Raw genomic sequence first — 17,211 nt, 5'->3', positions numbered from 1 at the left:
CCATATGCTGTAACTTCATGATCTGGGCAAGCAACGGAGAATGAATTTTGAGGGTTGTGTTGGCGATAATATTGCACTTGGGTACTATAGAAGACAAAACCGGCTCGGCTATCGCAGAAGGTTCATATTGGCGGGACAAGGCATCGGCTTTAGAATTCTTAGAACCCGGTCTATAAGTGAGCACGTAATTGAAATGAGTGAGGAATAAAGACCAACGAGCTTGCCTGGAGGACAGTCGCTTAGCTTCCCCAATATAGGACAAGTTCTTGTGGTCCGTCAAAATAGTAACAGGATGTAAGGTCCCTTCCAATAAATGTCTCCATTCCTTTAAAGCCATGATAACCGCTAGTAGTTCCCTGTCACCAATGTCATATCTGCTCTCAGGGCCTGATAATTTCTTGGAAAAAAAACCACATGGATGTAATGGTTTATCCACACCTAACCTTTGGGACAGGATAGCACCTATACCCGTCTCCGAAGCGTCTACCTCGAGTAGGAAAGGCAGAGTGGTGTCAGGGTGAACTAAAATTGGTGCAGAGGCAAAAAGTTCCTTGAGACTTTTGAAAGCAAGAAGAGCTTCAGTAGACCAATTCTTAGTGTCAGCCCCCTGTCTGGTCATATTGGTGATAGGAGCAATAATTTAAGAGTACCCCTTAATAAAGCGCCTATAATAATTGGAGAATCCAATAAACCTCTGAATGGCCTTGAGTCCCTTAGGTAAAGGCCAATCCAAGATGGACTGGAGTTTATCCGGATCCATCTTAAACCCTTCCCCAGAGATCACATAACCAAGAAAGTTTATCTGGGATTGGTCAAAGCTACATTTCTCCAATTTGCAGTACAGGCCATGTTGAAGGAGTTTGCGCAATACCCTTCTGACTTGTCTGTGGTGAGTCTCAATTTCTCTAGAATGTATAAGTATATCATCCAGGTACACAATAACACAGTCATGTTGAAACTCCCTAAGAACTTCATTGATCAGGTCCTGAAATACTGCCGGTGCATTACAAAGACCAAAAGGCATTACAGTGTATTCATAGTGACCATATCGAGTATTGAACGCCGTCATCCACTCGTGTCCCTGCTGAATTCTCACCAAGTTATACGCCCCTCTGAGATCTAACTTGGTGAAAATCTTGGAGCCTTTAAGACGATCAAAGAGCTCGGTAATCAAAGGAATCGGGTAGGCATTTCTAATGGTTATCTTGTTCAAACCTCGGTAATCAATGCAAGGTCTTAGCGTACCATCCTTCTTTTTTACAAAAAAAAAAAACAGCCCCGGCAGGGGAGGAGGATCTCCTAATGAATCCCTTGTCTAGGTTTTCACGCATATACTCCTCTAGGACTAGGTTCTCTTTAGTAGATAAAGGATATACGTTGCCCCTGGGAGGCATAGTACCAGGAAGTAGATTAATCTTACAATCAAAGGACCTGTGTGGAGGTAAAGTATCAGCATTCTTTTTGTCAAATACTGCCTTTAAATCCAGGTACAGTGACGGTATTTGTATATCTGTGGAGTCGATAGAATCAGTCGGTGTGTTAACTACGCATAGCGGTGACACTTTCCGTACACACCTCTCTTGACAACTCTGACCCCATGAGACTATTTCCCCTAGTTCCCAATCGATAATAGGGTTATGTTTCTTTAACCAAGAATACCCCAGGACTATGGGAACAGAAGGAGATGAAATAAGTAATAGAGATATGTCTTCCTCGTGTAAGATACCAACAGTTAAGTTAACGGGTATGGTTTCACGAAAAATAACAGGCTCAACTAAGGGTCTACCATCTATGGCCTCAACGGCCAAGGGCGTCTCCCTTAACTGGGATGAAATAGCGTGTTTGGTGACAAAAACTTGGTCGATAAAGTTCTCAGCAGCTCCGGAATCTATCAAAGCCATAGTTTCTATTACTCCCTTCTCCCAAGTTAAAGAAACGGGTAGCAGAATCCTGTGATCTTTATAATTATGAGTAGAGGACAAAATAGAAACACCCAAGGCCTGTCCTCTAGAGAAACTTAGGTGCGAGCGTTTCCCGAGCGATTAGGACAATTTAGGCGTAAGTGACCTCTGACTCCACAGTACATACACAACCCCTCCCTTCTCCTGTACTGTTTCTCTTCTTCTGAGAGGCGAGTACTGCCTATCTGCATAGGTTCTGGAAAAAGTAAGGTTGTGGTTTCAGGACTTTGAAATGAGGGAGCTAGTTTAAAGGGAGGTCTACAGGTTCTCTCTCGAGTGTTCTGCCTCTCTCTTAAACGTTCATCAATGCGAGAAATAAAAGAAATGAAATCCTCCAAATTCTCAGGAAGCTCTCTAGTAGCAACCTCGTCAAGTATTACATCTGATAACCCGTTTAGAAATACATCTATATAAGCCTGTTCATTCCACTTAACTTCTGCCGCCAAGGACCTGAACTCTAGTGCATAATCCACAAGTGTTCGGTTATCTTGTCTAAGGCGCAACAGTAATCTGGCTGCATTGACCTTTCTACCAGGTGGGTCGAAAGTTCTTCTAAAAGCAGCTACAAAGGCATTATAATTATATACTAACGGATTATCATTTTCCCATAATGGATTGGCCCATCTCAGAGCTTTCTCAACGAGTAAGGTGATAATAAATCCAACCTTCGCCCTATCTGTAGGGTAGGAGCGGGGTTGTAATTCGAAGTGGATACTTATTTGGTTTAAAAAACCACGACACTTCTCAGGAGAACCACCATAACGTACAGGTGGGGTAATACGGGAAGAAGCACCTACAGTGGCTACCTCTAGGCCTGAAGGCACAGGGGAGGTAGAAGTAGTACGCATCTCTTCTGGTGGATTATTAGCACGAGATAATAGCGCCTGTAGCGCTAGAGCTATCTGGTCCATTCTGTGATCCATGGCGTCAAGCCTAGGGTCGGAGGGACCAACCTGAGTGTTTGTACCTGCAGGATCCATTGGCCCTGTCGTAATGTCAGGATCGGGACAGGGATCCAACACGCAGAGTACAAACAGGTGTTAGGTACGTATACCGGACCTTAGAATGGCCGGACTAACGTAAAGAGTAAGCAGAGAATGGTCAGAGACAAGCCGAGGTCGAGGGAACGAGAGGACAGGTAAGCGAGAGACAAGCCGAGTCAAAGGGTAACAGAGAACAACAGAGTAGAACAAACAAGCCGGGTCAGAACCAAAGAGATAACTAGAATACAGGAGCACTGAGTGACTATACAGGCTAGAACCACGACAGGGCAATGAACAAATGTCTAAAGCCCTAATTTATACCCTGGTTCTAGAGGGTAATCACGCCCCCGACGAGTCCTGATTAGTGCTTTGGACTTGACTGACATGTCGAGCTGGATTGGCGTCATGACGTCGTCTACTGAGTGTCGCGTCATAAAAGGAAGTGGATCCCTCGCGGCCGGCGTGTAAATGGCCGAGAGGACCGCGAGGAACGGAAGAACCAACGCTTCTGGAAGGATAAACGTCTAAGTCTCTCCCCTTATCAGGGGTAGAGACTACAGGTACCCTGACACCATGTGAGTCGTCCATAGTTTCTGTTTAAGTGGTGACCACTGCATGGGAATTGGATTTGGTGTGATTCCATCCCTTGTTGTACTGTTAATGTTCGGGAGAACCGCCAGCGGTAATTCATCTTGTGAGTTGTGAAGTTGAAGCAGGGATGTGAGTGGGCGAAGTGATCTGTGCCAAGCTAGAGTTCCACTGGACAAGTCTGCGAAGAAGGGCAGCACCATGGTCTCGAAGTGGAAAGGTGTTTTTCCCCGTAGGGCACTGAGGACTGTTGGCTGTTGCCTTGTCTTTTCTATTGCGGAAGGTGACTATGACGTCCCTTGTGGTCGTAGCTGGTGCTCTTACAGGTTTGGGGACCCAAAAGAGGTATTCAGGAGTAATTGCTATGGCTTGCCTGGGTGGCAATATGGCTGATAAACGGCACCCCATGACATGTGGTAGCTCAGCTTCTGGCACTGCTTCTGGGACCCCTCTGACCTTTAGATTGTGTCTCCGCTGTGAGTCCTCCTGAGCCGCAAAGCGGCATTCATACTGCTGGGTCTGCAGCTGCAGATCGTGGATGGCCTGCTGGAGCGTGGCAATGCTCTGGATGTTAGCTTGAGAGGATCCCTCTAGTGTGCCAATGCGGCCTGTCAGGCCTTGTAATTCGCCTCGTAGCGCTGTGACATCCGCGAGGATGTTTTTTTTGCAGGTCTGCCAATAACGCTTTTAAGAACACTGTGGTTACTGGTTCGGAGTCTGCACCAGTCTTGCAGTGTTTTGCCATCTGTGTTGAGGCAGGAGTAGGTAAGTATTCTTCATCTGAGTCCCCAGAGAGCTTGTTGGAGAAGTCTGAGCAGCCGCCATGAAGAGCCGCCATGCTGGGCCCGCTGGCGCCGCGTGCTTGCTTTCACATATCCCTGATCATCAGCCCCGGGGTGGGCTTGCCTGGTACCGGTTTTTTTTTTTTTGTCCCATGTGGCTTCAGGGGTCCCACCGGTCGGTTGGGGGGTAAAATGGTCCGATTCAATCATTGATTTCACTGTGTGAAGCTCGGAGCTACAGGCTCGTGCGACCACTCGCTTCAGCGTTCAGGCTCCGCCCCCCCAATTTATTTTTTTTACCCTTAACAAATGCATGTTATATATATATATATATATATATATATATATATATATATATAGTGAATCACTTTACGTATGCCAGATGACTAAACATAAAAATAAAAATCCTGTGAAGTGACTATTCCTTTAAAAACTTGTTTTAATATAACACATGGTTTATTCACATGATATATTGACGGGGATTGCAAGATTTAGGACAGAAAAGCCCTGCTGAAAAAGTAGTTGAGGTGGACAATATATTCGAGTATCTACAAAATGATTGTTTCAGACAATAACTCCTATATTAATACTTAACTGAGAAATGTCGCTTTCAAATTATTTTTAATATAATAACCATTTCTTCAAGTTTCGAAAAGAAATAGATTTTTAAAAATGAAGCCATCAGCCGTATAAATGCACCTTGGGGCAGACAGGGGATAGTGAGTTTCCTTTAATGCCTTCAAACATTGCAAATGACGTAAAGTGACACAAATTTTATGGCATCTGGCTCATGGTGTAGTCAGGAGTGGAATGCCTTAGGACAATTTAGGTGAATTTATAATCTGCTAATAGCCATTTGTGTAACTGGGAAAGTAAATATTTTGTTAATAAACACATATATTATACATTAAATACTACTGTGAGTTACACACGGCAAATGTATTTAGAGTTTCTTGAAAAGATTGCCATTATACCACAATAAGGTGCGCTCATATAAAGAACTGTTCCTGCTAAATAGGGACACATGGAAGGTATGTTATTACCATATATATACAACCATTATTTTTTCTTCTCTTTCAGGAGTGGGGAGGAATGGCGCTCTCATCGACTGACTCTGAATCGTGAGGTGCTCTCTGTCGCAGGTATGGCACGCTTTCTGCCCTTGTTGGACAGTGTTGGACAGGACTTTGTCAAGAGAGCTTACGCTCAGGTGGAAAGAAGCGGTCGTGGGACGTGGACAGCAGATCTGACTGAGGAGCTTTTTCGTTTCGCCCTTGAATGTAAGGCTGGGGGGAAGGGTTAGCAGTTTGGTGACTATGTGTGATGATATCAATAATAGTAATTGCAAGGTCATGGCAGGTATATTTTTTTGTACTGTATCAGGTACATATGTGATGACACTATTTTTTTTTTTTATTATTATTTTTAAACAGTGTGTCTAGTATTATTACACTTACAAACACCTGACACAGGCAGTGGAGGATAATCTTTAGCCTTGTTCCATCTTTAGTCTTGTTCTGCTTATGGCAGTCTTGCGGTTGCCCAGTCTTGCGTAATTTCCAAAGTTCCAAATGGCAGATATCAAGATATCTTCACTCATAATTTATGAGGGCACTGTATAGTGGAGTTTGAATGATCCTTGTTTCAGGGGCAGCCTTTATGTTCTGCCTTCTTCCTAGCTCTCGCCATGGTCTTGTGTGCCCTGCCTTCCTTGAGTTGATGAATCGTGAACTTGTCTCTGGTCCTCTAACAACTATTCCACTTGAAGGCCTAATGTTGGCCATTTTTATGCAGAGGACTCAACTAGAGACAACAGGATCCCCTGGTCCAACCATAAAGGACCCTAGCTAAGTCCATATTTTAACATACCATCTTAATTCCAGTAAAAGATGAAAACCCCAGTCCCAGTATTTTTAAATGGACATATTTTGATCCCACTGCTCAATTCAATTAACCCACCTCTTGCTAGGAAACTATAAAATATACGTACCTCTCTTTGGGTACTAGCTGAAAGAACAAAACATAACATTGCTGTAATATGGTAGCTTTGTTTTACAAACTAATGTTATTGATATTTTTTTTAAGGAAATATAACTTGGTGAAGGAGTTAATTTAGTTGGATATACAAATAATAGTTTGTATAATTAAGCCATTGCAGCTGCTTATAAGAATAATCATATGCATATGGATGTGGGATTATTGTGCTAAGACCCAAACAGGATTTACAACATTCATTTATTTAAACAGAAAATGAAAAAATAAAAAAATAAACCATTTACATAACAGGATACATGTGGAGATGTGAAGTACTTTAAAGTTAGTTTTCTTTCAGTCGTGTAGTTTTAATAATCATTTATTTGGGGGACTTCAAATTTTATGCCAAAATGCCCACTCTATTTGCCAGATATATATTGGTCTATAATTTTAAATTCCCTACTCAGTTCACAAAAATTAGGGATTATTCTAGCCTCGGTGAGGGAATAATCTACATTTTATTAAAGACAGGAGGCGAATATTTGCTTTACCTTCTTTACTGAAACCTCCAGCAGCAAAGAAACAGTTAACAGAACTTTTCAAAACAACCAATCAGAACAAAGCAACAGTAGTATAAAACCCCTAAGCAGGCTCTTCCACTTCCTCTTTCTTTGATGAGGTCGAGCAGGAGAGCAAGGAAACCAACGAATCCACCTTGTAGCAGACACATCCAGAGAAACAATCGTCAAGCCCAGACAGAAAACAGATTACACTGCAAGAAAAAGGAACACATTGTGAAAGTAAACTGTCAAGGAAAGATGTCATATCCATACAATATCACTTGCACATCATAATACCTGATGAATAAACAAAGTCTACAGATCTTATGAAGACCTAATATGTACCTAAACTAAAAGGCATTCACGAAACATAATTACAACACAAACATGATGAATAAAATGCACACGGACAATCATCACTGAATAATAGAAATAACCTTTATTATGTAAAACCATGCATTCACAAAACATAACAAATATTCCCAATTAATTATAATAGAATAAGACCCAAATCCAGGGAGGGAACGTAAAAAAAAGGGGGGGAAATATTCGCCTCCTGTCTTTAATAAAATTTAGATTATTCCCTCTAGATTATTCCCCTAGAATAATCCCTAATTTTATGGCAGGACAGGAGGCTTCATATTTGCAATTTTAACGCCCAAATAGTAGAACCAGAAGCAATATGAGACAGAGGACTGAAATAAAAGGAGAATGGAAAAACCCATTCCCTAAACCAAGCAGCGGTGTAGAGAAAATGCAGAAGGGACCCAACGGCTTCTAAAGTTGTTGAGGTGACAGCACCCCGAACCAAAAAGTGTCCCAGAAGAACTCTCAAGGTCAGCCAATGAGAGGATCCACCAAATCCAACGGGCAAACAAAGATGCAGAAACAGTCCAAAACGGCTGTACGCAGAAATCAACAGCTGTCCATGAGTAGACGGACGAAAGAACCAGATCCTGGATCTACATGGTCGTGTACAACCTGTCAGAACTGTGGCCTATCCGGAGAATAGGGGTACAACACAGAGGACGAATAGAAATGAAATGTGTGGAGCAGAAGCCGATGTACTGAATGGCAAGAAGGAAGAAGATACTACATCGATACCATGAAGTCAGAACGCCATGAAATACAAGATGTACTGGGGAAAACCGTAAGCGGAAAAAACTGGTGCAAGGCAAGACCTTGTCATCGGGTCATTCCTCAAGGAAATGCAGAACACACGATACCACTAGAATTGAGGAATAGCGAGAGATATGCTCCCGTATGGTATACACCTCTTGGTATACTGCAGACCAAGAGATCCTTACCAATACCAGAATCTTGAGAAAACGCACATGAGTCGCCCACTAGCTGACATAGGACGTGAATGGCCCCATACAATCCTACCCTGAGAGGGCAACTCAGCCAGACAATGGGGACAGCCATAATAAGGACCGTCATAGGGACCCAAACATCTCTCCAGACACCAGTCGTGGCAGGCTACCCCTGTGGAACCCACACAGGACATTAAGAGACAGGGAGTTGTAGATTGCTTTCCAAAGGCAAACTCCAGCAAAAACGGGAAAGCACGGAGGACTCCTCCGAAGTGGTGTGGCCAGGCAAAACAACACTCCCAGGAATTCGGTCTGAAGCAAAGCCCGAAGTATCCTGGAGGTAAACAGGACGCGTACGCCCCGAAGAAGACCAAGCTTGGAAAACGCGTCCCTCGCCTCACTGAGGGTTCGGCAGCCAGCTGGAGAACCGCTCCGTATGGCGGTTCGCACCGAATTTAAATCATGCCAGTACTCAAGACTCCGGAGGGTGAGGCAACCAATCATTGTCCCGCAGACATTCTGTCACAAATTACGAATACTTGTCCAGACGCTATAGATAGCGATCCTATGTGAGATCCGACTGCAGTCCGTAGTGGGCAACCAGTGATAAGTCCACGCCGGAAGGTAGCGAGCAGTACTACTTCCCCTGGGAAAGCTGCAGGTAGTTCCATGCAGTTGGCACGAAGAGGTCCCTCCTCCGGACTCCAGAGTCCAGGCCGAAGTTGGTTGGGATCCGAAACGCCTAGGTAGGCCAGGTCCCCCTATGTCGGAGTCATCAATTAAGTTTTAGATGAGCTTCATCCGAGGTCACATGATTCGGTCGTACCAGGCCAAAGACCCGAGAAAGCGTCATGTTGGAGCGGCTGATAGTACCGGATCCTGGAGGTATGGCCTCAATGGCGAATAACAACCGGTCAATCGACCGGGTTGGGCCCCTAAGTGTGACCTGCGGGTTGCGGAGCATATGCCTGGTATTTTCCTTGAAGATGGACATCTTGGTCCTCAGGAGGCGGAGCACCGCCTGGACCGAATATTCTATTAAAGACCAGAAACTGGGTTGCCTGGGAGTGAGTCAGATTCAATATGTCCATGTTGATGGCGAAATCCATGCAGGTTTCTCTCATGTCTAGTTGAGGGAGAGAACCAATCGTCCACGCCGAGCAGCTCTCTGAAGGGATGAGTGCCCTCCGTCTCGAAGTGTCCACAGGCGACATGTGCATTGGGAGCATGTAGCGTGGGGGTGGGGGGGAAGTTCACTAAACCACACTCTTCGCCCAGCATGGCAACTTTGGAATGGACGCCTCTTTGGTCATGCGTATCGCTCATGGAACGGTCCAAGGTTCCGCAACCTTGATCCTGAGTCCGGGCACGGTCCGAGAGACCTCTGGGGCTAGTTAAGGGAAACCCTATGAATAGAGGCGTGTCAGCTCAATTTGTACGTGAGAGTAACTCCGGAGAGCAGACCCAGCACTTGGATGCCAAATCCGCCAGTTTGACGTCCAGCTTGGACAGGGGCCGTTTCGCGGTTCTCAGGGGTAGAAACCAACTAGGCGATACCTACAAGTCATATCGGTCCATTCCCAAAGGGAATTTAGTCTTCTCTGCTTTCCAAGCTGTAACGCGCTGTTTGTCCCGAGGAAACATTTGTGTCCGCGTGTCATCGACATCCAGTGGTTAGTCCCAGATAGAGTGCAAACCCTGTATCAGGTGTTTGCGGGGTCCTTTCCGGACTCCGTCATGAAGACTGATCCTCTTGATGAATCCATCCGTTAGCCAACGCTTACCAGGGGTGCTTGGTGCAGCGTCTAGGATGGCTGGTGGAGTGTCCCCTGTAGGGTACTGATGGTTTCTGGCAGTGAGGTCAGCGGGGTGGCATGAGGACAGGCCAAGTGACCTTCGGTCGTGATTGCATAACCGCCATAGAGGTAACACTGTCGGAATGATACCTGGTGCGGCCAGCTGGGGGTCAGCCAGCGTGCAAGAGGGGGTCACCCAACAAGCACAAGCATACCATGCAGTATAGGCCAGCAGGGGAGGGGGTCACCCTCAGTCTGAACATAATCTGACACTGTAGGTACAGTAGTGCTGCAGTGGCTAGCCGTATAATAAAGTAACCAGACATTGCCAGTCCAGCAGTGCAGTCGGCAGGAGGGGGTCACCCTCATATAACCATAACCGGGCATTGCAGATCCAGCAGTGCTGTAGGTAAGATGGGGTCACCATCAGTGTGGTATCAGAGGTCTGTACACCCAGTAGTGCAGTCAGCGAGAGGGGGTCACCCTCATTATGGTTTTAACAGGACCCTGTAGGTCCAGCAGAGTAGTCCACAGGAGGGGGTTACCCTCAGTATCTGCGTATAGCAGGGCACCGTAAGAACAGTAGCTCAATCAGTGGGAGGGGTACCCTCTTTTACGGTTATACCCGGACGCTGCAGGTCCAGCAGTGCAGACTGTGGGAGGGGTTCCCCCTCGGTATGATAACAACAGGACATTGCCGGAGCATTAGTGTAGGAAGCAGGAGGGGGTCACCCTCAGCATTAATCCTACAGGACACTGTAGAGCCAGCAGGATACTCATTGGTAGCCATGTTGCCAGAGGGAGGGGGTCACCCAGCCCACAATGGTGTCATACATCCATTATTATGGTCCAGTAGCGGGTAGAGCCCCAGAAATATGGACGGGGGTGGGGGGGTGGTCACCCCCCTGTAATAACAGGGCTGTATGTGGGGCCAGTTAGCCCCCCTGAGGGGTAGAAGGGTCCATATAGCTAGAAGCTGACTCACATCTACAGACCACTCAGGTATTATATTTGGATACACTTTCGAGGTATATGTATAGTGGAAAAATTGAAGTCCCTTGCAGGAAGGGCAGCAAATCCTAGGCAGGGGAGCTAGGTGCTGAAAAACAGGCCATTTAATTTTTATGAGAAAAGACTGAACCTTAAGAGAAAGACTTGATTAGCATATATCACATGTGGCATAGTCTTGTTAAACAATGATTTTTTTAAACAATGATTTTTATTTGAGCAGTAACATGCCCCTTTAACCAGGCTAGCCAGGGCCGTCTTTAGCGCGGGGCAAACGGGGCAGCTGCCCCGGGCCCAGTTGCTCCTGGGGGGCCCAGAGCAGCTGCTCCGTGGGCCCCGCGATTTGGGCAGCCCCCCTTGGACCCGGTGGTGCGGCTGCACAGAGCCGCACCATCCCGCATGCTAAAGAGGGCCCCCAGGTGGCCCATGCACTAAGGGCCACCCGGTGGGCATGTGTCAGCAGGGGCCCGGTCGGGCGCTGTTACGCTTAAAGAGCGCGACCGGGCCCCTTCCTGTTCGTCAGCCGGCTGGGAGGAAGTGAGTGCCGCGCGTCACTTCCTCCCACCGGAGATCAGAGCCGCACAGGAGGAGAAAGGCAGGGAGGAGGGGAGTTTCAGAGGAGAACTCCCAACTGCCTCAGCCTGCCACTGTTCCCCAGGGAAACCACCCTCCAGAAAAGGTAAGGGTGGTTGGAGGGTGGCTAAATGTATGTCAGTATGTTTGTGTGTGTATGTCTGTCTGTGTTTCAGTGTATCTGTGTGTGTATATCAGTATGCCTGTGTGTGTCAGTATGTCTGTGTGTGTGTCAATACTTCTGTCAGTGTGTGTGTCAGTATGTCTGTGTGTGTGTCAGTATGTCTGTGTGTGTGTCAGTATGTCTGTGTGTGTGTCAGTATGTCTGTGTGTGTGTCAGTATGTCTGTCTGTGTGTGTGTCAGTATGTCTGTCTGTGTGTGTGTCAGTATGTGTGTGTGTGTGTGTCAGTATGTCTGTCAGTGTGTGTGTCAGTATGTCTGTCAGTGTGTGTGTCAGTATGTCTGTCAGTGTGTGTGTCAGTATGTCTGTCAGTGTGTGTGTCAGTATGTCTGTCAGTGTGTGTGTCAGTATGTCTGTCTGTGTGTGTCAGTATGCCTGTGTGTGTCAGCATGTCTGTGTGTGTGTCAATACTTCTGTCAGTGTGTGTGTCAGTATGTCTGTGTGTGTGTGTGTCAGCATTTCTGTCTGTGTGTGTCAGTATGTTTGTGTGTGTGTGTGTCAGTATGTCTGTGTGTGTGTGTCAGTATTTCTGTCTGTGTGTGTGTCAGTATGTCTGTGTGTGTGTCAGTATGTCTGTGTGTGTGTGTCAGTATTTCTGTCAGTGTATGTGTCTGTGTATGTGTGTGTGTTAGTATGTCTGTCTGTATGTCAGTATGCCTGTGTGTCAGTGTTTATGTCAGTATGCCTGTGTGTATCAGCATGTCTGTGCGTGTCAATATGTCTGTCAGTGTATGTGTCTGTATGTGTGTCAGTATATCTGTGAGTGTATGTGTCTGTGTGTATGTATGTGTGTGTCAGTATGTCTGAATGTGTGTCAATATGTCTGCCAGTATATATTTGTGTGTCAGTGTATGTGTGTGTCAGTATGTATCTGTGAATGTTTTAATATGTCTGTCTGTGTGTGTGTATGTGTCAATATGTCAGTGTGATTGGGGGTTGGGCGTAATTGGGGGGTTGGTGGATTGAGAGGGTCGCAGGGCCGAGGGGGCCCAACAAAATTCTTTGCCCAGGGTCCTATTCATATTATAGACGGCCCTGAGGCTAGCGGTATTCCCGAGCGTGACTCGGGGTTAATTTTCGCTGCCAGAAGCAGTAACCCCGAGTCACGCTCGGGGTAGATAACAGAGCTGGCAGCTTCCAACCCCCGGAGGTAAGATGTACTTACCTCCGCTGCGATCCGCTTCGGGAGGACTGCCTCACAGCCCAGGCAGCCCTCCCACGGCAAATCAGGCCCCCGGGGGCCATGTGATCGCTCTCAAAGAGCGATCACATGGCCCTCTATAGCTGGCTCTGGATCTGCCAGCAGGGGGACTGTTTGAAATATCAGACAGTCCCCCTGCTGGTGGGAAGTATAAAAAAAAAATAAACGACAAGTGTAAAAATAAATTAAATATATTTTTATATATATATATATATATATATATATATATAATATGTATATATATTATATATATAATAGATGTACATATATATATATATATTATATATAAATACGTATAATTAAAATAATAAAATAATAAAATAAAATATTGAAACAAAATTTAATATAAATTATATGCATATGTAATTTCGCTCTAACTGTATTTTGTTATTAATATATATATATATATATATATATATATCGGTAACAAAATACACTTAGAATGACATTCTATATATATCTATATATATATAAAATACAAATAACCGCAAATATATATATATATATAGATAAATACATATAATTACATAAAAGATTACATTAGTATACACGTAGAATTTAAATACCTATAAATGCATATATATTAAAATTCTACATGTATATTTAAATAATCTTTTAACGTAATTATGTGATTTGATTAATTAAAATTTGATTGACATGCCTGACAACACAGGGAGAAAGTGCAGAGAATTTAATTCGCAAGCACTATATTTGACCCTGTAACTCTCCAAGACACCATAAAACCTGTACATAGGGGGTACTGTTTTACTCGGGAGACTTCGCTGAACTCAAATATTCGTGTTTCAAACTGGTAAATTGTCTTACAACGATGATATTTTAAGTAAAAGTGACGTTTTTTGCATTTTTTACAAGCGAACTGCACTTTTATGGTCTATATTATTGTTGTAATAGGTTTTACTGTTTTAAAACACTAATATTTGTGTTTAGTGAAGTCTCCCGAGAATAACAGTACCCCCCATGTACAGGTTTTATGGTGTTTTGGAAAGTTAGAGAGTCACATATAAGGCTTGCATTTCATTTTTTTCACATTGAAATTTGCCAGATTGGTTATGTTGCCTTTGAGAGCGTATGATAGCCCAGGAATGAGAATTACCCCCATGATGGCATACCATTTGCAAAAGTAGGGGGGCGTGGCCGGCAGCACGAGAGAGCAGACGCGTGTCTCAGGAGCTCCGGGCCCGAACAGGCAGAATCAACCAACAATTCCCGGTTCGGAATCCAAACAGCCCAAGCAGGCCAGAACCCCCACCAGAGACAAATATGGGGCGCAAGAACAAACGTTTTCGCCCTCCAGAGGCTCAAAAACAGCCTGATATCAGGCTATCATTCGAGAGGCCAGCGGCTGCGGCCCAAACCAAGATGGCGCCCGCAGCAAACTGTGCGGAAGATGACTCTGAGGCATCCCAAGAAGATAGGGAGCAGCTCACATCCCCAGAGTCGGATGATCGCACTCCAGAAGTGGAGTCTGAGGATGATTCTGCCCCAGTCACCAAGGGAGACATGAAGGACCTAATACAGGAGATACGCAGAGTCTGGAAAGCAGACCTCAAAGAGGCTCAAACTGAAATAGGGGAACTCAGGCACAAAATCGTGGAAGTACAACAGAAAGACTGCACCCGTGAAAAGCAAATAACAACAACTCAGAAACAAGTGGAGGACCTGGCACAGCAAGTCAGGGACCTCTCACGATCAGTGACCACCTTAGAGACGAGACACAGAAGGAGGAACATACGGGTAAGAGGGGTGCCAGAAGGTGTTGGGGAGGAGGCCCTGCTCCCATATATACGGGGGGTAGTAGCTTCACTCCTCGCCAGAAACGACACCAAGGACCTGATAACAACGGCCTTCAGGATCCGTAAAGCCGCGACTGCCCCCTCCCAAGCACCGAGAGATGTTATAGCCACCACCAGAGACATCACGGTGAGAACCGCTATCATGTCTAGGTCTAGAACCCTTGGAACAGTCACCTATGAAGGCGGAGCGGTGTCCATATATGGAGACTTACCATTTGGAGTGTTGGCAGCAAAAAGACACCTAGCCCCCACTGCAAGGCAACTGAGAGACGCCATGATCCGGTACCGTTGGGGAGACGACGGATCGCTGATAGTACCACGGGGACCCGAGACTTTCATACTAACCCCAGCAGATGATCCAAGAGTCTTCTTGCAGAAGCTGAACCTCGGAACTACCAACTCAAAAGAGTCGGGAACTACCCGTATGCCAAAGGACACAGGGACACGAACTACTCCACATCCATGACAGAGACGACCTGGACAGATAGCTCCTGCACACACTTAGGCGACGGCAACACTGTGCCGAGCAACTAATCCCTAACAGCACTAACAGATAAGACTAGGACACACAAACACACTAACGACACACAAGATGACAATCTAACTGACACACTAAGGCTACCATGTGAATACAAGCCCCCGACAGCAAGCAACGACCGCAGCCCCCCCACAGAGGCTGATATGTACAAAACTTACTAATATTGTATTTGCTATGCTAAAATGAGAACCATTACAAGATATATGTTGTAAACATACCAGTTATCATACTACGAACCAGTTGTATAATGAGGAATTATTTCTAATAAAATAATTATTAAAACCATTTGCAAAAGTAGACAACCCGAGGTATTGCAAGTGGGGTATGTCCAGTCTTTCTTAGTAGCCACTTAGTCACAAACACTGGCCAAATATTCGTTTTTTGCTTTTGTCGCACAAAAACAAATATGAACGCTAACTTTGGCCAGTGTTTGTGACTAAGTGGCTACTAAAAAAGACTAAACATACCCCACTTTCAATACCTTGGCTTGTCTACTTTTTCAAATGGTATGCCATTATGGGGGTAATTCTCATTCCTGGGCTACCACACCGTCTCAAAGGTAACATTACCAATCTGGCAAATTTCAATTTGAAATGTTCTATATTTGACCCTGTAACTTTACAAAACAACATAAAACCTGTTAATGGGGTTAATGGGGGTACTGTTGTACTCGTGAGACATCGCTGATTACAAATATGTGCATTTTTTTGCAGTAAAACCTAACAGTATTATGACATTCACAGTTAAAATGTCAGACGGAAATGCAAATTTAAAAAAAAATCTTATTTTCTCACATTTTTTTTACTTTTATTCATAATAAATGATGTTCCATATATGAATAGTTAATGATAGATTAAAGCCCTGTTTCTCCTGAACAAAATGATATATAATAAGTGTGGGTGCATATAATTTGAAAGAGGGGAACTACGGGTGAACAGACATATAGCGCAAATTCCAGTTTTTGTTTACGTTTTGTTTTGATCAGAACGTGCACTATTGACTCCGTCCTGAAGGGGTTAACGTCTCCTTGCGATCCAGCGATGTCCCCGCGCTGTGATTGCTGGTGAGAGCCCCGGCGGATGCCTCCATCTGACTTCCTGGTTCCGTCTCTGTGAGCCGCAGAGGCTCATGGGGGCGGAACTAGGCGGGTAATTCAAATGCAAAAAAATGGTACCGCTTTTGGTACAAAATTCCTGACATAATCATACCGCCAGGGAGGTTAAATCTGAGATTCACATTTAATTAGTAAAAAAAGTGACAAGTCTACTGCCAAGATAGGGAACATTGCATCAGACATCAGAGGGGAGGCTGGCCACATGGCCAGCAGGGCAGATCGGTGGGTGAGACCGGGCTGTTCGCAACGCATGGAGCCCATGCGGCTCCAACAAAATGGCTGCCGCGGCTCCAACAAAATGGCCGCCGCAAAAAACTAGCGCGGCCTACTGCGTGGTGATCGCGCAGCACTGCCACGGTTGAAAAAGCTGCTCAGCAAGCGGCCAGGGGCCGCGGGGAGCAGGTGGGGAATAAGGGAGAAAGGGTATGGGTGACAGAGCCCAGAGGGGGAACCCAGGGAGGGGAAACAGATTACAGGCAGAGCCAAAGCATCATAGCAGGGACACCCATTTCCCATACAGCAGAGTGAGAAAAACTGCATAAAGTATAAGAATAACAATAAATCAATGAGCAGTATCCAGAATCTATCATATAAGTAGCCTAAATACAGCAACAGATGTAAACAAGTGGTACAGCAGCTACATAGCATGAAGTGGTATAGGAAATAACACAGAATAAACTGCCTAGCTAAACCCAGCAATAGACTGCCTAGATAAACCCAGCAATAGACTGCCTAGATAAACCCAGCAATAGACTGCCTAGATAAACCCAGCAATAGACTGCCTAGATAAACCCAGCAATAAACTGCCTAGCTAAACCCAGCAA

The 17,211-nt window shown here is 45.2% G+C and overlaps 1 protein-coding gene across 1 annotated transcript in view; it reads left to right on the top strand.

Annotated features, from left to right (window-relative positions):
* LOC134603414 (cholesterol side-chain cleavage enzyme, mitochondrial) overlaps positions 1-17,211 on the top strand; it is a 59,019-nt gene that overhangs the window by 14,447 nt on the left and 27,361 nt on the right. Inside the window, exon 3 of the mRNA XM_063449351.1 lies at positions 5,395-5,594. Within this exon, the coding sequence (XP_063305421.1) occupies positions 5,395-5,594 (200 nt within the window). The remainder of the gene's footprint in view (positions 1-5,394; positions 5,595-17,211) is intronic.

This window comes from Pelobates fuscus, chromosome 3 (genome assembly GCF_036172605.1).
Source record: "Pelobates fuscus isolate aPelFus1 chromosome 3, aPelFus1.pri, whole genome shotgun sequence".
Lineage (NCBI taxonomy): Eukaryota > Metazoa > Chordata > Amphibia > Anura > Pelobatidae > Pelobates > Pelobates fuscus.
Note: the sequence above shows the minus strand (reverse complement) of the source record. Positions and strands in the feature narration are given on the sequence as shown.